A 22,097-nucleotide genomic window follows, 5' to 3' on the forward strand; every position below is an offset into this window, starting at 1 on the left:
CCGACAGCGAACCAATCTAGTAACACTGTGCCCACCAGTGATAAGATATTCAAGCTATCAGTGTTTCCACAATCATGCAATAGTGTGAAAAATAGAAGTCTTGAATGATTACTGATTTATGAGTCACTGTTAAGTTCAAAACATAACTCTGGTGGCTAAAGTGTTAATTTTCTATTCATTTTCTAATTTCAGGGTTTGGCATATTGCCTGTGCTGCTTAGTCACAACACGGGCAGTTTATCAAGTTTACATCCACTCATCATGAATGTCATGGTAATTTTGGGGCTTTTAATGCTTCCGGACTGAAAATGAATTCAAACCACTGCATCCAACTCTTGCGTTTTTACGCAAGAGTTGTCCAGAGTTGTTATCTACACAGGATCAAAAGTATACATATAGACTCAAATACATAGACCCCCACTAATATTTGGTTAACTATCCCTTTAGAAAGTTGCATGTCAACAAGATGCTTTTGGTAGCCATCAGCAAGCCTCTGGGATATATCTTGCTGGATATCTTCTCACTCTGCTTGACAGAGTTGCCAGACTTCATTTAAATTAGTTGTTTACCTGGTACACACCTAGCTTTTAAGCATAGTCCACAATTTTTAAATTAAGGTCAGGGCTTTAGGAAGCTTAATGTTTGCCTGCTTTATCCATTCCAAATACATTTTTAATGCGTTTGGGACCATTGTGCTGTTTAGGCAACCAGCTTTATCCAAAAGAGCGTCCACTGAAGGACACAGGAAATCACTCCTGCCCGTGGCCATCTCCCTGTACACCTCCTCCATCTAACACACTGTAAACACTGCAATAGTTACACCCTTTTTGCACACACTCTACAGTAAAATAGCAAATGACAGAGTTCACGGGTTAGAGTCAAATTTCGATCATATATATTCCACCTCTGTAATATTCTTTCTCCATATTCTTGATATTTATAATTGAGCAATTTGCATATTAGTGCTATTTCTTAAATTTGTAAATTCTGTAATTCAGGTGATGTTCAGGGCAAGAAATCAAATCTCTGAATAGATAAAAGCCAACTTTTAAGTTACGTGCCTGTTCTGGTGCAATGTCTGCTACTTCGTATGTAAGTGGGTGTGGATATAAAGCCTGGAGTGATCACAACATGAATGGCTTCACTGAAACAAACTTTTCAAACATTTCAGGATTTCAAAGGCTACTTCTCGCTACATCTGCCACTGCCTCCCCACAAGACTTGCATCATAAGACACAGATCAGCTGACTAACTTTGGATTTTGACTGTTAGAATTAAGGTAAAACAAGGAAGGTCTTTACATCTTTCAGATCACATATGAAAATGGCCCAAATCAAAAGGGAAAAGATCAGATTTCACATGACTGCAACATGTTAAAATAGAAAAAGACTGTAAAAGAAAAAAAGAAAACCTCAACAATAGTTTTAAAGTGGCAGATTGAGAGCAAATCCCTGCAGCCAATCTTGCATTTGGTCCAAAGCCTAAAACCGGAAGACTAGAAACTGCATCTGATGAGTTCCAAATGTATCCTGCAGCATGACAAAGAGCCTGAAATTCAGCCATCTTTAGCAACAAAAACAAGGTGCCCTGCAACAGATGGCTATGCCCCCACAGTCTCCTGATCTCAACATCAAGGAGTCAGTCAGGGATTACATGAAGAGACAGAAACACCTGAGACAGCCTAAATCCTGTAGACAAAATTCTCCCGCTATGTATACAGTATATACAAGTAAATGCTTTCTAAACACAGCCCTGAGTCATAGATAATACACATTCACATTCTCTTATCACTGGCCCTCTGGCCATAAGAGTGACCAACAGCATTTAGATGACAGTTTAGAGCTGTTGGCCAACACAGCGTCAAAGTATGTGTCACCATCTCTGACCCCTTCAGCCATTAGCTATCCTCTTTAATACAAAGGGTTATCTACTATGAGGGAATCTATTTGGAGAGATTCCTGCAGGTCATATTATGTCGAGAATACTCCAGCCTGAGTGTTGTGAGAGTCATGCATACAAGAGGATTAATAACAAACTTTCTCGTGTTCCACCCAAGCACCAAATGCCAAATAAGTCACAAAGCTGCCACATTAATGTGCACATTTCTCCTCAGTCTGCTGTTTACTAATATGCTTCTTCAGACTGGATCCATTAAAGTCACATTGTGCAGCTTTGAATTAGTGGATGACTAATGCGTGCCACCTCAACGGAAGAACTACAGCATAAGTGATTTTTAAAAAAACCCCTCTTTTTCTTCATCTTTCCAGAAACTCTCCTCTAGTCTTGCAAAAAACTGCTTCCCCAACGATTCTCAAGCCTTGTGATCAGCAAGTGAGGAGGAAAATAAAACTTAGCTCCTCAAAAATCAGCTGTCCAACACTGAGAAATCAGGAGCTGGATGTGCCTGATGTATCTATTTTAATTTATGAAAGCCGTAGACTATTTGCCTGCAATTTATCAACAAGGCCTTCAATTCACTCTTGATTACCTGTCATTAGTAGGAGAGTCAAAGTGCCCTCACTGTTTAGTTGCTTATGATGTGTGTTCAAAGAACTCAGCAGACAGCTGACGGCTGTCTGCTGAGTTCACCTCAGCTAATATGAGTCACTGAACTCAACCTTTCAGATGCCCTTTGGAGCATTTTTAATAGAATAATAATACGGATTGGTCCACAGTTATCTAACAGTTTACCAAGAAAATCTTCAATCCAGGTTTGGCGAGTGAAAATTTCATTTGTATGCGTATCTGTGTCCATGCAATGGGTGATGTATACTCCAACTGTTCATCTGAATCAAGCAGCAACCTCTGGCTCCAGAAGTGAGTGAGTTCCCATAGACTCTCATGGTAAAATGCACAACTCTACAGACAAAATAAAAGAGGCTGTTTAAGGACATTTTCAGCTGTATGATGAGTGAGTTTTCCTATAACTTTTCTTATGCTGTTAACACCTAAATTTAGGGATGTGGCTGCTTTGGTTAACAGGTGTCCTGTTGTTCGGAGCTGAAGTTGATCTCTATCTGCTCTATATCACATGCTAACTTATGTCGGTGACCTTTAGTTTAGTAAATCTGACCTCAAGTCTATGTTCAAATACGGTAGACTATTAGGCAGATCCATCCTGGTTAAAAAAAGCCTTGCAACACAGCAACAGTGAAAATGCTAAGCTTGAGGCTTAAATTAGTGGATTACATCATAGTACCCACATCAATCTTGCCTTTTATGGATGCAGCTAGCTAACCAAGGTTGCTAGCATTAGCTGATAACTTTGCACACCATTTTCTTATTAAAATAGATCAACTTCTGGCGCCAAAACATAAATAAAGATCAAAGTACAATGTCACGCCTGTCTTTTGTGTGTAGTCTGTGCGACTAATGAGGCCACTTCTGATTTAAAAAAAAGAAAGAAAAGAAAAGGGAAAATTCATAAAGCTAAATTCCAGACTAAAAAAACCCCAATGAAACGCAATGAATATGTAAGGTGTTTATATCCATCCTTACATATACAATCCACATCTGTCTTTTGTGACAACTACGCTAACACCCGTGCAGCTGTGGATGCAGCTTTGCTAACTGAGGTTACTAGCATTAGCTTCAAACTTAACAAGTATGTAAAATTAATTCAGGGTTCAAAATAAAAACCTACAGTCTGTGGTGCTAATGAGGGCACTTCTGACTCCCCCCCATAACGGAATAACAGAAAAACAAGCTGTTATAAACTTAAAGCTATGCTACATACCAAAAAACACAAAAAAATAGATCCACAGAATAGAACTGAATGCTTGTTAAATTGAAGCAATGTCGTACAACAACATCTGGCGCCCTGTACAAGAGATCAAGCCTCATGCTGCTAAATCAAACTAAAATAAAAACTTCACTATAAACTCTGATAAAGACTGTCAACAACTCCAGTTAAGGTCTCCAAGTGGCCCTCTTAAAGGAGGGAACTTCATCAGTGTAATGTTAGTGGGAGAACAAAACACTCAAAAATAACAGACAGCACTTAACGGCAGAATTATGCAGATTATAACTGCTGCATTAAATCAGACCGAGGGCTGAAGTCATGCACAGTGTTTTACACATCTGCATAATTCAAACTGCTGTAAAATCATTCTGCAAATGTGTGAATTAATACAAAGCGGTTACGCACACTGAAGAAACTGTTAGTGCTGAGCGTTAAGGAGGTGGTAAAGTATGTATGAATGCTTGAGTCCGTCTGGCTGACATAAGTTAAACTTCAAATACAAAGTTACATTAATGTGAAGGAATAAATATGAAAATCTGGCTGCTGATTAGAGAAGTGCAGAAAAAATACATACAGAAAACAAACGTGGCTTCTGCACATCTCAAGAAGAAAACAATAAATCTGTCTGCAGAGGAAGAAAACAGGCAGGTGGGAGAGCAAAGGACAAACAGTCAGTTAAGTGCAGATGGAGGGAAAACAGTGTTGTCAAAGTTTTTATATTAACAAACTGTACAGAATATAATACGTCTGCTCTCAGTGGAGTGTAACGCCAGGCTTTAAATATAATATATCACTGCTAAGGAGCAGCACATGAATATTTCAACACAGCAAGCAAAAAAGCAAACTTTGATCTTCTCTTTTAAAAAATTAGAAACAGTAGAATTTTTTTTTTTCATGATACTGCACCCGCAATATTTCAGTCGACAGAAAAACACAGCACTACTCAATTCACTAAATGTGTAATATTGGAGCTCAGGCTTAAAACATGACATGATTTTTCTCTTGTTCATTTTGATAAGTTTCGCTAATCAAATCAAAACTGCACTTATGACTCATGCTGTGGAGTGTGAGGGAGCCCTACGGGACTTAAAATTGGTGGAGAACAGGCACTTGTAAAACACGAGCCCTGCTCTCAGTTGCAATCTGCAATGAGCTCACGTTTATTCCGCAACTATGGATTTATAAGATCCTGCTTATAATAACAGGCTCATTTTCTTACTGGTGTTTACTGAAGGGTAAACCCACGGTCCAGTTATCAGTTAAACAGTTATCACTTGTTTAAATGCCTAAGTATAACATGTACTATAACACATCATAGACAGGTCTGCTGTTTTCCACCTAATTGAGACTTCTGTGTGAAATCCACATCATAACATAAGACGTAACCTGAAACCCCTTTTTTAATCCTACGCCACAACCTTCCATACAACCTGACCTACACCTCCTAAGAAATGCAACTACACATTGCGTCGACGCAGCCCACAACTTGGAAGGTCACGGCGTAGGGTTAAAGAGGGTTTCTGTATACATCGTATGTTACCATGCAGATTTCAGGCAATTGGGGAAAAAACTGATATCTGAGCAAAGCTTTCCTTTCATGTCTGTAGGTCATTATGTATATATGTATAAATGCTAATGCACTGTAAAAAGTTAGTAATTGAAATAAAAAAGAGGAAATGAGATTCCTACTTTGCTCAAAAGATCTCTAGAATCAGATATACCAAAAACCTGCTGGTACCTTAAATCTTGCCCTTTGCCTGCAGATTCTGCATACTCTTATGCAAATTTATAGAGATTACTGTGCCAGAGAACCTCTTTCAGACTCCCCCCGCTGGTAGGGTTGCCAACCGTCCCTTAAAAAACGGAATCGTCCCGTATTTAGAAACAAAAGTTCACGTCCCGTATTGAGCTAATAAGGGACGCACTTTATCCCGTAATACAGTGAGAATCAAAAGTAGTCTATAACTTTTAATGGAATTAACACTTTGTTTGAAAACATAATTCCCAGCCCCTCTCCTGCTTTGTGACCAATGAGCTGACAGCACACTTATGACAATTCGAGTATGACAAGTCAGATTATCGCTTATCTCATTGGTCGAGGAAAGGTCGCTTACGGAGAAAATACCGGCCAACAGGGAAACAAACGCCGACACTGCGGTGCAAGTCTCGGACGGCACACTGTGCCTCCATAAAATGAAGGTTATAACAGAAAATCTGTCGCTCTCTCTCTCTGTCTGTCTTTCACTCACACAGACACGCACACCACCACCATCAGCTTTGCTAAATTGCTAATGAAAAACATTAAGGCAGCTGTGATTGAGCAGCAGTGTAAATCCAACTATTTTCACGGTTGTTGTGGTCGTGATAATTTTGTGATGCCACATCGAAAAGGCTCGGATGAGCTTTCCAAAGTTCTACAAGTTGTGCCTCCATCGCTTGTGTCCAGATCACACGCTGCACAGCCGTGCTGCTCCGTCTTTTTCACCGACGTTTATGTGTTTGCGCGTGAGCAATGTGAGCGCCTGTGGTGACACCCTCACGAGCGATTGATGATCGGGAGCTGCTCGAGGTGTTAATCGCTTCTCGTTACCCCACGTATACTACACGATGCACGATGAAGGCCAAAATCGGGCCGATCACCAAATCGGTCGCACGACTCAAAAATCGGCTCAAAATGGGCCAAAAATCGCACAGTGTAAGCCCAGAATTAGAGCAGCAATGTTTGTTCGCTCAGAGAAAGAAAAAAAAGGCTGCAAAAGTACAGGGAGGAATGGGAAAAGGAAAACACCTGGCTGGAAAAGTGCACTATAAAGCGCACTGCACTGTGTGCTGGCGCACTTTTTCCATAGGCATGCTTCTAATGGTGGGCACATGAAGAACACGAGGGGCGTGAAAGCTCGGGGAACCCTTAACCAATTTTTTGTCCACCAGGCCACGGCAGAAGCAGATATGGTATGTAAACACTGGTTTGTTTTTTTAAACCCTCTGGTTAAGGTTAATATGGGCATGTGCAGTGAATATCAGCGCTATGTGGCCAGAAGTGTAATAATATAATTTATTTTGTGTAATAAACAACTGCAAGGATAGATGATTACAACAAATAGATGACTAATACATAAAAGTAATACATAGATGAATAATGATGATGAGTTATGATGCGTAATCATGGGAACAAGCGGGTTTACAAACAGGAGCAGCTGATTAGCATTAGAAAAGCTGAAATAATACCTCAGCTGAAGCCAATTATACTAAATGCACTATATGTGCACTGTTACAAGAATATTTTTGTTCTATTGCTTTCTATTAATTTATATAATTTTAAGTTAAGCAGGACAGAGTTCTTTTAAAGAAAGATTTACTTATATTCTCAAAAGTTAAGCATGACAGGCTTCTGTTTAAGAAAGAGACCTGTTTTACTGTGTTAATGTTGTCATTTTGAGCTAAAAATAAATGGCTAAATGATCATTTGTTTCACATATGGTCATATCACAAAGAATATGCATCTGCTTAAATCAAGTTCAAGTCAAATGGTTAAAAAATAATTTCACACACAAAAAAAGAGCTACCACACTGGGAAGGGTGAAGACAACTGGGTTGCCCGGCCCTGGCCACGAGGTGTCCCTTATTTATTTTTCAGGGAGTTGGCAACCCTACCCGCTGGCCTACACACACCAGTGTTACAGCCCTGAATATTCTCAGGTTTTTTAGTTAATTTTCTCCTTGAGAGTCACAGCGTGTTTTTAGTCCACTGCCCTTGTGGCTGTCTGACTTCTACCCTGGACTGAAAAGAGCATCTCTAGTCCTCCCTCAGTGTTAAAATGGGAATCTCCAAAAGTTGATTCTGTTCATCTGGACGTAACGTTTTGTGGGAGAAACGTTTCGTCACTCATCCAAGTGACTTCTTCAGTCTCAGCTGACTGCAAGACGTTAAAATAGGAATGTTTGTGCTGCAGATGCTGTTGGACAGTACGGTGGAGTTCACAAGTCTCTTCACGTCTTGGTTTATTTTGGAGTCTTTTCTGGCGCAGTGACATGCAATGTTCTCACACGCCTTATGCATTTATTTACTCAGTGATTTTCAGTCATTTTGCACCAACGCAGCTGTCAATGAAGAAGCGGTTGAATTCGGGAAGTCATGGGCTTCTCTGCTGAGTCAAACTGAATCGTGCCAGTAAAAGGCAATGAGTTCAGACTCAAAGGATGACAAGCCTTGCATTATTCGAGGCTGGATTTAACAGTGGACCTGCTCCATCTTAGATTTTGTACTGAATGCAGGATAAACTGAGAATAGCTTCTCTCGATTTACACACGGAAATCCAAGAAAACCAACCAACTGTTGCAACTCTCAGCTAAACTGACTGAGGTTGAGTGGGCATGTCTGCTGAATGGAGCTTGGTAGCTTGCAAAGCACTTGCTGCTGGATACAAGTGTCATCATGACACACCTAAGAAGCAGTGGAAAGTCAGCTTTTTAACAGTCTTGCGATCCATCCTGTCGCTCTACAACTGAGCAGATGCTCATCGTGCCCTACGCCGTCACAGACAGTTGAAGAAGCCTGTGAAACGTCACAGGCTTCCAGGTTGAGATCCTATATCAAGGATGTTACAGCAATAATGAATGAGTGACTGGTGCCAGAGAAGACCCACACTGTCCCCTCTTTTCTAGTGGGCGAGGTACACAATGGTCACACAAGACAATCAAACTGAACTTTTGGGGTCAAACATGGTTCAGATAGCAAAGTGTGACCTTTAAAGATCACCTATTACATTCATACCAGTTCTATATCTCTATTCTAACTCTAATAGAGTATCTCTGCAGGATTTACAGTTCAAAATAATCTTGATTTTTCTCATGCTGAGCTTCAGTGCAGCACGTAGTTTAACCCACAAAGGATCCTGTTCCTTTAGCTCCTTCCTCCTTGGTGGACTACTAGAGTAAGCTTTGTTTCTCGTTTCTGAACTGAGCAGTTTCTGTCATATTTTAGGCGTACTTCCAGGACAAAATGACTGGGTGTGCATCAAATCTTAGTGAGGATGGTCACTGCCAGTACAGTTTGCCATGGCTACCCTTGGAAAAACCCAGAAACTATTCCAGTGGTCGTCAAAGCACATACAAAGCACATGTCAAAACATGTTATTACAGGTGCTGTTGAGCTTGTCAGATGTCATCTTTATGGAGGAGAGAATTACCCTCTTCTGATTGGCTGCCCCTCAAAAACAGAAGGCATAGAGGTTAGCATATCAGGGATATCCCCTTTCTCTGACATCATACAGACCCAGAAGTAGAAAGAGTATGAAACCCGAGTCTCACAGGGAATACTTATATGTGCACTGACCTCATTGTTTCAAACCTCTGGCCATGTTTAAAATGAGCTTCCACTGTAAGTGACTATAGCAGCTCCCCTTTACTCTCCCCGTTGTTTTGAAACTCTATCCTAACTGAGTATTTGCCCATCGTGTGTGGCTAAACCTAAGTAAACCTTCACCACGAGAGCAGTGGATTAGACTATGTGCATCATTTTGATAACAGCAAAGCTGCGTTTGGCTTTAGAGCCAATGAGAAACAACATATTTTCCCATTTAGTTAAGAGGACATTCTGAACGTGGGAGTCACAATGAGGATGAAACTGAAGACCTATCTAATTATACTGGACTTGCATATTGAATGAAATTTGCTCATTCACTGTGGCAAATCTACACACATGACAAATCCAATCAGGAAAAAAAAGAAGAGGTACAAGTCTGTGAAAACACAGTGTGCTAATCATGCTGTGGTTGTGCGCTGATGACGAGCTGGGGGAGGAGGGGATTGTTGTTGCCCACTTAGCAGCAACAGTGAAATAAATCTCACATAAATCTTGGTGCCGTGGGGAGCTGAAGCTCGGCAGAAGACGCAGCAGACCTGTCTAACACCGGACGACAGCCGGCTTCATAAATATGGAGGGCAGAGCGTGGAGGAGCGAGAAGGAGAATGAATATTTTACTGAGCTAAGGCCAGTGGGAAACAGAGGGCGAGGATGGCCAGAGAGAGGGAGAAGGTACAGCTGGACGCTTTGGTGTTATATAACACACACCCGCACACACAAACTGAAGGACACACACGCACAGAGATAGAGGCATAAACACAAAGCAGCATAAATGAGCACAGACGACAGAAAAAGATGAATGGCCACACACACAGTCTGTTTCCATCTCTCTCAAACACACACAAACACCGGTGTCTGTTGTCCACCCACGACTGTGTTCATCCATCTTATTTTCATCATACACAAGATGCCAGCCCATCTGAGACAATAACCGGCTTAACAAACACATAAACACACATGCAGTAGGAAAGAGACTCGGAGAAGCAACACAAACCGCCTCCTGTGTCGTCAGCTGTTCTGTTATGCTGCCTTTTCGACGTTTCCTTTTGATCAACAAGTGATGTCAATAAAGTAATCTGTAGGAATTAAAGGATGAGTCTCATGATGTTTTATATTTTCTCAACAAATCCCGTGCAAAGATCGAAACCAGCAGCACACTGATCCGAGTACCTGAGTAGCCAAAACCTCTGCGGCCCTCAAGCTTCTCCTTCTTCTTCTTTTTTTCTTCTCCAAAATCTATTACATGAAGGGCTGGACAACGCAGCCAAAAATAAGAAATTACCTCTGTTTTCTGGCTTTAGGATGACTCAGAATTATATAACTGATTCAAACGTCACTGAACACTTGCAGGAACTAGTTTTTGTTATGGGCTAAACATACAAGATAGCATCCATTAGCATCAGTTATCCACCTTCTGCTTTACATGAAGAAACTTTCTGGTTTGTCTGGCGTACATGTGATCTGCCCAGGGTGGACTTCGTCTTTCCATCCATCCATTTATCCATCTATTTTCTACTGCTTATCTGAGTTCGGGCCATAGGGGCAGCAGTCTTAGCACAGAAGCTCAGATTTCCCTCACCCCGGCCACCTCTTCCAGCTCTAAGTCATTCCCAAACCAAACCAGAGATATAATCTCTCCAGCGAGTCCTGGGTCTGCCCTGGGACCTCCTAGGACATGCACAGAATACCTCACCTAGCAGGTGTCCAGAAGGAATCCAAGTCAGATGCCCTAAGAACCTCAACTGACTCCTTTTGATGTGGAGGAGTAGTGGCTCTACACCGAGTCCCTCTTGAAATGTCCAAGCTCCTTACTGCCCACCCACCACATGAATCGATACCTTATCTCGATGGAGGGGTTTATGTGTATTGGTGATCCCAGGAGTTGTGTTGTCAGGGCCAATTAAACTTTGGTAGGATCTTCCAATGCAAATTAGTCCAGAAAGGACCAGAAAAAGTGACTCAAAGACCCCCCTGTGTTAAGGGAAAAAAAACAAGCATCCAGTGTAACCTGGCTGAGACAGGGTTACGGGGTCCTACCATGCAGCCAGGACTGGGGTGGAGGCCGTAGCCCATGGGGCCCAGCCTGGCTTAGGCCAAAGAAGTTAATTGGGTCCGTCCTCCAGTGGAGGACTTTGCACAAAAAAGCTGACCCATATGAGGGACCACAGGGGGGTCAGTGGATCAAGCAGTGGTCAAACAAACAAATAGAAATAGTACAGTGAAGAGGTGAGTTGTTTGTAAGACTCACGATGGGCAGTTTTTATGTTATTTTCGCTTGTTTTTGTTCCAAATACATAAAGTAAATTTTTCTAAATTTGCATGATCTGTTGGAAAATCGAGCTACTGATTTATTGATGATTTTGTTCTCTATTTCCAGTTAATAAAATTGTTCTTTCTGGTGATGGTTAAAGCTATTGAGATCTAAGTTTGAAGGTCTCTGGGTATGGTGAATGAGGATAAGTTACTTATAGGTTAAACAGAGGGGATTGTGGGATGCTGAGGCTAAGGACTCTGGACAGGTCTCACACGACTCCGACCAGAACTGTTCTAATAGAGTAAAAAGCCAGAATGCATGAAAATACATGCTTACATGTATACACTATAGATCTTGGTATTGTCCTTTAGTTTCTTTCAATGGTATATAGTGGTGGTACACATCTTTGTCTCACTGTATGACAGCCAGGCTAGGCTCCAGCCCTCTTGACCTTAAGTTAGACAGGCTGCTAAGGAAATAGATGACAGCAGGACAAGCCATTAGCTAGATGGCCACAGATGGCTGGGAATGACATAAGACTAATAGATAAAACCTGAACTCTACAGTAAAGGGATTTGGTGGTTCTCTTAAACTACAGGAGACGTTTTGTTGCTGAAGTCTGGGAGGACTTGTCACTTACAGCAGGGGGTGTCGAACATGCTGTCTGTGGAGCCAGAAACTCACTGTAGACTCACAAAAGTGTGAAAATTACAGAGTAAACGTAAGTTTTGCACATTCACTGTGTTTTGTTCCAGTTTGTGTTGCAAATTAAGAATCGCTCACATTGTGAGAGCTGTGGTCCGAAATGCTAACACATGAAAGCACGGCTAGGTTTTTTCGCCTCGCTAAAGTATCATTTCGTTGTAATGGCAGCAGTCGCACTAGCAGACAGCAGGAGAGACAAAAAGTGGAAAAACTGTGGCTTAATTGATAATGAATGACTCATTATGTTTAACGTTTAACGTAAATGTGTACCGTAACTTTTTTTATGTATTAAGAACTTTAACCAGATAGTAAAATGAGAACTTGCCAGAATTTCGCGGATGCCTTTAACAAACTGAGTGATTTCTATGTGCTTTCTGACTAGCCTCAAAGTCACAAGGCGGAATATTTGGGTTCAATGTGTATCTTGCATGTTTATTTAGATCCTATAGTTGTCTAATTACACCATGCCAGACTAAATAAAGGATAACTGATCTGAGTGAGCAATGTGACAAAAGGTTTGGAAAGCCAAACCTAAACCAAGGAGCATGATGCTGTGGGCCTTTTAGCAGCTGCATGGTGGAACTATGGGTGGGACAGCTGATTATGGAAACTATATGGAGAAACACGAGGAAGGGAAACTTGGAGGAGACACTAGACCAGGAGCTTCTATTACCTCCTTGCCTCTACAGTCTGTTGGACAATCCTACCTTAAAAGAAGAAGCTCACACTATGACCAAGTCTGACGGTTACCGGGGTAACCAGTTCCTTTTCTTGCGATGCAGCTATTCTAATGTCAGGTTGTAGCAGCTGGGTCAGCTTTAGAGTTGTCTGCAGTGAGGTTTATGTAAAGTAAAGGTAAGACCCCGTCTTGTTTTCTGCCTAGAGTTGCTAGTGGATTGGATCAGTGGAGATGTTGTGCTGAGGAAGAGGGTGTGCTTGCCCTATCATCACTGTCAAAGGGCAAAAGAGTACATCCTGGGCAGTACACATTGGCCATCTCAATGGGAGTACTTAGACCAGATAATGGTAAATTATCAGATTTAAATATAAGAAATGGACATATATAAATATGTTAATTATATGCAGTGCAGTTATGAGACCTCAACCCACTGGAAAACTGTGGGATCTTCAAAAGCGATTAGGTTTCAGGTTAATGGTCTTCCATTTATTCAGACCTTTAGAATCATTGCCAATGCTGTTCTTGAAGCAAGTGTTGCACCAACGTGTGGTTCAAAAGCAGAAGCAGAGGCGACAGGACTTTTTCAATGGCGTCTCCTAATCTTTGGGCATTTTCATGTAAGCTCCCAGTCTCTGTCATTTTAAAACAGTGTTAAAAAACCTACTTATTCTCTGTAATCTGGGTTTTATTATGCAAACACAGTCTTATTTATAGTACAGTACTACTTTATCTGATTATTCTTAATGTGGATTTAGTGGCTGCTATGCATAGGATATTTTGTATAATACAGAGAACATTGGCCAACTGAGATTATTTCTATAGCATATTTATAACAAACTTTGACTTGAGTTATGCTTACTTGTTTCTTTTAATTTCTCCGTGGTCAGTAACTTTATGTTTAGGGAATGTGCAAAACACAGAATCCATCAGTATACATTTGCCTCGGTTTTTAACAGAATGCACCACTGTGACAGTAAATTTTCTTTCAATATGAAGCTTTTGTTTGAGTTATTCTTGTGTGTTATACAAAGCTTTTGATTTCTAAAACATATATACCAAATGCCTGTACCAGGGCTCCAGTCTATTCCAACAGAGATCAGTAACAGTGGAATTTAGCTTAACTACATATGGCATGGTACCCTGCAATCACTGGAGTGCCAAATGTGTATTAATCCACAATGAAAAATAGTTCTGAACACATTGTATGTACTACTTACTCTTCATAAAGTTAAATCTGCAACAACTGACATAGAGCGTAACGACCAAAGTACTGCAAGAGCTGCTGAGCCATGATAGTCCATTACCACGAAGCTCCCTGTGTACAGTTTTTGTGCTGATGCTAATGCCAGAGAAGGTTTGGAGATCTGGAGTTACTGAGTCAGCAGAACACTGGTGTCTTTTACACACTATGCACCTCAGCGCCCAGCAGCCATGCTCTGTACCTTTATGTGGTCAGAGCTGCTGAAGTTCCTAAAACCTTCTTCTGTGTAATAATATCTCTTAGAGAGAGAAGACATTTCACATCCTGTCACATCCTGTTACAACACCATGATTTTATAGATCTGTGACAACGAAAGTGAAATCACCTGAACTCAAAGATTAAGAGGCCTGGCCCAAAATATTTATCTCTATAATGTATAACAGTGGTATATCTTTCTGTCTTCAGTGGTCTTAAGCGCGTGAGCTGAAAGCAGTTGGACTTCTTCTCTCATCCGAAAAGTTTCCTTGGAAAAGTAAAGAGTATTTAAACCCTGATGGAGATTATTCCAAGGATCATTATGAGATGTCTAGTGAAAGGCCCACTAAATGTTAAACAGGATTTCCCATCAGCTTTAGAAGAAGCAGCCTCTCCACTGCAAAGTAAAACATTTTCAAGAACCCAAAAAGAAGTCCTTTGCCTTCGACTCAAGTGCAAATTGACCAAAGATGGGTAGAAAAGCAAGCGTACCGAGAGATGGATTTCAAATGTAGTTACTTTTCTTGCTTTGGTTATAGATTTGTTGCCAAATCTGGAAATTTTTAGACAACTAACTAAGAACAAATGCAACAAAAAAAATCAGTACAATGAAAAGACATGAAATGTGCTGTAAGATCCCACTTGTTCATTCATTCCTTCTCTCAGGTGTTCAAGGTTGTCTCGCTGCCATTCAGCCCCCCCCTCGTTCATTCAGCTAACAACCCACTTTGATTGTTTTAATGGAAGGGCCGGGCAAAGGGCGAGACAGTATGAGTCACAGAGCGAGAACAAGAGGGAGAGAGAGAAAGAGAGAGTGATGGAGAAGCAACTGGCAGGAGGGTCCAGAAGAGAAACAGTACCTGAGAACAAATGGAAAACCTTGTTCCCCTGAGGGCTAATTTGCATACACACACACACGCGCGCACACACAGAGGTTGCACAGTGTATACAACCAGAGCAGTTTCTTCAGTAAACAAGAGATTAATATTAAGATGGCAGCATTCACCTTAAAAAAATAACACCATGGCAGAGTTACAAACATGGACTGCCAACTATAATGTAAACATGCCCGTTTCTGCAGTAGTGATCATTCCTTCAACACACACACACACACACACACACACACTGAATGATAAAATACTACTCTTAAGAACAACCCTGCAAGGTGAATCCAACACGTATGAGCAGTGCTACTCTAAGCCAGCACGCACGCACACACACACACACACACACACACACACACACACACACACACACACACTCTACAGCACAACATAAGCACCACATATGAGGGGGAATCTAACTCGCACACCCTTCCGCACGGCATATCTGCATGCAAACACACACATGCATGTTTAAAGTGTCCGACACACACCCATATCAGTGCAGTCCAACACCACACATACACACACGCGCGTGTAAACAGTCTCCCACCCACCTTCGCTTCTTCCTCCATGCCTCTCCCACCCACTCAAAACACAACACACACACGCACACATTCCCTCGATCCATCCAATCCCTCCTCTCCTCCTCCTCTCCATGCATCCTTACCTTGCAGTAGGCTCTGGAGGTTGAGCTGCGCCTGCTGGTGCAGCTCCTCGACACACTCCGGCCTGCTCCACGAGCCGAACACGTTCACGCTCTGTTGCCATGGAGACCTGAAGTGGGCCGTGCCGCCGCTGCTGCTGCTGCCTCCGCCGCCGCCGCTGCTGCTGCTGTGGTTTCCATCGCCGTGGCTGCTGCTGCTGCCACCGCGCCTGCCGCTCTCTGCCTCTAGTCCGCTGGTGGCTGGAGGAGAAGAGGGAGGGGAAAAAAGGATGGGAGGGAGGGATGTGGAGAGGAAGTGATGGATGGAGGGAGAGAGCAGTAGCGGGTAAGAGAGGGGAGAGGGAGGGAAACAAGATTATTTAGAGTAAAGTGGGAAGGGGAAAGGGAAAAACAGAGGAATGGTTGGGAAAGAAGAGAAGAGAAGCAAAGAGAATTGGAGGGAAAAAGGGAGGATGGCAAGGAAGAGAGATTGATGGGGAAAAGAAAAGATAAAAAGATAAAGAAGGAGCAGAGAAGAAGGGAGGTGTAGGAAGTGAAGGAAGCAAGGTAGGGGAGGATAAAAGAAGGGGATGGAGGGAGGAGAGAAAAAATATACATAAATAAAAATGTATGAATTTGCATAACTAATACCCAGAGACGTAGATTACATAACGCAGTATGTGTTGTCAGGGAGAACAAGGACCGAGGTAGGAAGGAAGAAAGGAAGGAAGGCGGGATATAGGGTAAAAAAAGAAAAAAAAAAGATAAATGAGGGATTAGAGTGGAAACCATGGAGGAGAGGTTGAGAGTTAGAGGGGAAACAGAGAGGAGAGCTTAATTAGGAAGGAAAAGGAAGGAGACAGTGGACGGAGAAGACAGAAGAGAAGGATTAGGGCAGGGAGGTATGAGAGAAAAGAAGCAAAAAGGGATTGTGGCATTAGGAAAAAAAGAAGAACATGAGTGGGAGGAGGAAGGAAGGAGGGATGACATTTAGAGGCAGAAATGTAGAAAAGAGGGAGGTGTGTTCGTGTAAAGAGGGGGGAGAAATAAAAAGCAAAAGGAGGGAAAAGCCAAAAAAAAAGTGGGAAGGAAACGTCGGTCCCTGTCACCATCAACCCTCCCAACACAAACAGACAATCAAAACAAATCATCCACAGCGATCACAAATGGCCATTCAGTGCCGACATAAATGAGACGTCGCCTTGAATCAGCATCGAGGAAGTAATTTGACACATCCAGTGGCTGATAAAACACGAGTAACAAACACGGGAAATGTGACAGCAGATGATATCCAAGTGAAAGGCCAGGCTCTTAAAGGAAATGCAGGCGAGGGGTCACAGACTCAGCAGGAGAAGGCAATTACAGCCAGCATTTGTCTTGTTGCTGAGTCTGTGGTAACAATTACTTAACAAACTGGTTAAACTTTGTCAAGCTTCTGGAAGCTAACTTGGCAAAAGAGGACACTAAAGGTGTAGGTTGTCACGCTGCTTCCCCCCTAAAGAACCATTTAAGAGGGTGAACAAGGAAATATCTGAGCCAGTAATGTTGTCACACATGGATGTGGACAACAGAGGTTCACATCGCTATCAGTAGGAGGCATATCCACTCGCTAAAGATCAGTAAAGATTTATGTGTAGCCTACATATGTTGCATCTTCGTTCTCTGTATCCATAATGTGAATTTCACTTGGCCTTTGCCTTTGTGGGATGAGCCACAATGACCACGTGACCTCTTTATATTAAAGTGTAATGAAGCCACAGTGTTGTTAAACTAGTAGAGGCACAACGTGGGGAAACAAGCCCAAATTCTGGACGAAAGTGGGTAAACTTTTAAAGTGTTTCTTATCCGATCTGAGTGGAGACCTAATGCTTTTAGTGTGTCTGTGACCACTGAAGTTTGTTTTGGCTCTCTCTGTTCATTTAGATACGGGCTTTACAATAACTGCTGTCACCAAGCTGGCTGCTAAGTGTCAAGACTTTTATAGACTCACATTAGCTATGTTTTGGTCTGCCTTACTGAGGACAAATCACAGTGAGTTCTCATTTTGAGCAATGCGAGTATCTTTCAGGTACAGGATGTGCTCCACCGAAAACAGAAGGAACTCGCCTATCAGTACGCATCGCACAGTGGACATTTACAGCATTTCTTTCAGTATTTCTTCTGAGACTTTGTTGCTCGTTTTTTTTTTCCATTTTCTCCAATGCAATTTCAGCAAAGGCTATAAAAACACAAAACACAACACAGTTACAAACTCCCCTGTTAAATTACTTGCAGCTATGTTGCCGTTTAGTCTAACTACATTCAAAATTACACGCTGAGACATTTCCTTCAGAGAACCAGATATACAGACAGCTTGTAGAAAGCTAAGAAATCAGCTATGATCCTAGCAATGTTTTCTCCATCCATTAATATTTTTAATCACCTATGAATTTCAGGGTCGAGTGGAGGGTGAAGCCTAATACAGTTATTGTAGAGTAAGGCATTTAGCCTTCACCGTATCTTTGTAACTACAACTTCATGGTCAAATATTCAAAGAAAATGTAGTATAATTATATTATGCAATTTTTATGGTTAAATTAGATTATTCTTAGGATAATATTTTGTTTCTCGGTACACTGCTGTGAAATTACAGTCCAAGTCCAAGATGCATACAGTACATACATGAAACCCAATACTAGATCAAAACATTACACTTTCACCATTAATCATAAGGGAAAAAATTCAAAATGTGATTAAGTAAACTGTAGCACGAACAAATTTCAGTCTGAATCTATCTGCAAGTCACAGAGGGCCCAAAATGATGATCGTCATCGAGAGGACCTTCATCTACAAAAGGCTGAAGGTTGTTACGAGTGGCTCCGGTAATCGCACGGCACACCACAACAATTTTCTCCAGTTCTTTCCTGCTTTTTAGACCAAACCACAAAATCACAGAAAATGAAAGCACTGACTCAGTAAAAGAATAAAAGCTTTCCATCACCGTCATCCCAACATCAAAACTTTGCAACATTCTCAAAAAGAGCAGATGACTTGACCCGTTACGTAAAGCATCTGACTATAAATTATCTCATGATCAACAAGCTGACGCAAAGAAAAGTCTGAGCTAAGAAGGAAATGAATTAATAACTGGAATGGTAAGAAATCAAAAGGCCCACATGCAGAGGTGACTCCAAGCAATATCCAAATCCAGAAATCCGGAAGAAATACTTCAAAGAATAAATTTAAATTATTTAGGTGCATTGACATGAGAGTTATTTCTTATAAAACAATATACCCAGGTTTGATATACAGCTTCATTCACCACCGAACCTACTGCCTTTACATAAGGCATCTAAAGCATCAAGCTTCCAAAAGAGTGAGAGACCAAAACAGAGCTCCGTCTCTCAGGCTTCAGTTCAGTTCACTTTGTTCTTTTGACAGTAAATGACAGTGATTCACACAAGACTTTTAGTGTCAAGGTGATCTGCAGTTTCTTGGAGACAGACTGTCCTCTAACAGAAATGTCAAATCCTGCTGCAGCTACTCCCACTCGCTGCCAAGCTTCAGCTCGGGAAAATCAACAGCAGCTAAACATCCAGAATTCAAAGTATAAATATCAGCACCAACATGTGTGGGTTTGGATGCGTTTCTGAGGGGACTGTGCAGGAACTACGTCTTGATTTGAGAAAGACTGGTTAAAATTTAAAGTGCGCTCAGTTCCCGGTAGACAGACGCTATTCTGCCGAGAATCCAGCGGCACTATCGTGTCTTGTTTGCTCTGAAGCAGACGTCTCTCCTCACAAAACCCGCCGCGCTGTATGGAATCACAATTTCACCATCCCAGCTACCGGCTTCATCTTCCTAAGCTGCTTTCACACAATCAGCTCCCACCAGAGAGAGCTACTGTTTATGATACAGAAGTGCACGTCAGTTAGCATCAGTCTCAGAGCGGGGAAGAAAGGCGATCATGCATGATTTATAACCTGCTCTATAACAGACATACACTCTCACCATGGAGCCCTTGGTATTTTAATTTTTATTTGGATCCTTGTGAACACGGTGAGAAAGTCTTCTGCGCTCCGTTGTGGATTGCCTGCTCTTGAAGTTGTTCTGTTTACTGGCTAAATCTGTCTTGCTGCGAGCTAAATATCCCATTAAAGAGTTTGACTTTGTCCCCCTCAGTTGTTTGGAGAATAGGTAGCAGGCAGACCTATCTACACTACTGCATATGTTTTGACTCGTCTGTGCAAAATATATCCGAACTATGTTCACAATTCATTTTTAGCTGTTGTTGCCACTTGAAAAGATGCACACAAAGCCTTTGTAACCAAAGTCTAAGCCTGTATGTGTGTAACAAGGGTCTGTGACAGGAAGTAAAACCATATCTGCAGGGTGCAAGAGGATCTTTAGTGGACTCGAAATGTTCCCAGAGGTTGACGGCACACAAAACTGCTTCATTTTGTGAAGCTTGTTGTGTCGCAGGTGTACATCACTTTTAAATTATCCGAAGAATTCAGACTAGTTGTTTGTGGCACCGTATACCTTTTGGAAGTTTTGGTCATTAGACAGAATTTGCACAACAAAGCTCGCAGACGTCGACAGAGGTCGAACGCCATGTAAACTTGAAGTTGATTTCAAAAAGTAGCGCTGCTGAAATATGCATAAAGAAAATGAGAAAACTTTATCCAGTGAGAGATACTCTATCCTTGTCACAGAGAGAAAACCAGCACAGGGATGAGTGCTCTCTAAGAACATCTTTTCAAAGTGCTCGGTTCCTTTGCTCATTGTTTACAATAGAAAAGGATGCACTTTTAAGATTGCTCAGAGCAGAGAAAGTACCTAAACAAGGAGTGGAAAAAAAAAAGATCCTCCAGCCTTGTAAAAGCAAAGAGCTTCAGGTTTTGTACAGCTACATAAAACAGTAGCAGCTGACAGTCTGTTCACGTCTGCACAAAACTGTTTTTAAAAATGTTGTCAGATAGATGTTGAAACACTTACTGTCAGTTATTCATGTTCGGGTGTCACCACACCTTCCTCAAAGATAAAGAAAAACAGTGACATAGTTCGATAGAAAAGCTTTACTCTAAATGCTAGTAGTACTTTTTTTAAACTATCTGGACTGTCGTGATTTGAAAATTAGTATTAAACTGGCTTAATGAGCTGTATTTAACTGCAGAAGAACAAGGAAATCACTGATAAAAGCAGGCAAGAAGTTCTCCACTACCGTGTAAATAGTTTTTGTCTTCATTTTGAGTTTTGAACCCTCTGTTGACATATGTGAGTTTCTGCTCATTAGTCTAGTAATGTTGAGCTTTAGTTTTATTGTTCTATTTGAGTTTAATTTTCTCTGAACTTTTGAATTTTTTAAGCAGTTGTAGAGTTAGTTTTGAATTCTGAGCATTTCAGTGCAGTGCACTTCAGATATGGTGGACAAATCTTGCAATGTGCACATGTTCCCATATGCCAAACCTAAAAAATATAGCCCTGAGATCCCTTCCCGGACAATTTAACCGCCATTCAAACCTGAACTCATTTGACCTTAACAACTCACAGGTTGGGGCAGTGACTCACAAACAGGAGTGATGGAGCCACTTCAGGTCAAATACCCGAGACTCTCCATCAGCTTTTGAAAGAGAGCCCAGAAAGTGGATTCTGTTAATCTGGATGTGCCGTTTTCTGTGGGGCGAAACGTTTTGTCACTTGGAAAAACAACCAGAAGACTTAGGCTCACTTGGATTTTCCCACAGAAAATACTACATCCAGATGAATGAAATCAACTTTGTGGGATTTCCTTACCTGGATGATTGAGCATCCATCAAGACACTTTTGGGGGAGATGGTACAGGTTTTCAAGAACTTAAATGAAGTTGTATTAAACTCAAAAACGTTAGACCATCATGACCGGGATGAGTGAGAACCTACAGACTCTCTTTCCAAGTATTTTTCTCGTTATTACGTCCTGCTTCACTGTCAAGGTTAGTCTCCCTGTGCTAGTTTTACTTCTCTGGACTTCCCCTGATCTATTTGTATTCATCTGTATCTCATTCCCCCTCCTGGTTGTCATCCCCCAGTCAGTCAAAGTGTATAAATAGTCATGCTCCCCTTTGTTCTTTTTGAGTCAGCTGTAGTTCAGCTCCATGTTTCTCCCTGTTTTCCAGGCTCGTGTCCTGCCTTTTCCCTGTTCTTTCATTAGGCCTCAGTCAGTTCTGTCCTTGGCTTGAATTACAAGGTTTACTCTGCCAGCTCTCCCTCAGTGCCTTGTGTTCAAGCCTATTAGTCAATAAAGCTCCTCACCATCCTGAGGTTCTGTGTCCTGGATTTGGACGTTTTTCTCACTACATCCTTTAAGTCTGTGTCATCAATCAAAATCATGCATCATATACCTACTGAGT

General features: G+C 41.6%; 1 protein-coding gene across 2 annotated transcripts in view; it reads right to left on the reverse strand.

Moving 5' to 3' along the window:
* nhsl2 (NHS-like 2) overlaps nucleotides 1-22,097 on the reverse strand; it is a 218,372-nt gene that overhangs the window by 43,570 nt on the left and 152,705 nt on the right. For both annotated transcript variants that reach the window (XM_080868206.1, XM_080868207.1), the window contains exon 2: nucleotides 15,752-15,988. In XM_080868206.1, coding sequence (XP_080724332.1) covers nucleotides 15,752-15,988 — 237 coding nt within the window. The remainder of the gene's footprint in view (nucleotides 1-15,751; nucleotides 15,989-22,097) is intronic.

This window comes from Rhamphochromis sp. 'chilingali', assembly GCF_963969265.1.
Source record: "Rhamphochromis sp. 'chilingali' genome assembly, chromosome: 1".
Lineage (NCBI taxonomy): Eukaryota > Metazoa > Chordata > Actinopteri > Cichliformes > Cichlidae > Rhamphochromis > Rhamphochromis sp. 'chilingali'.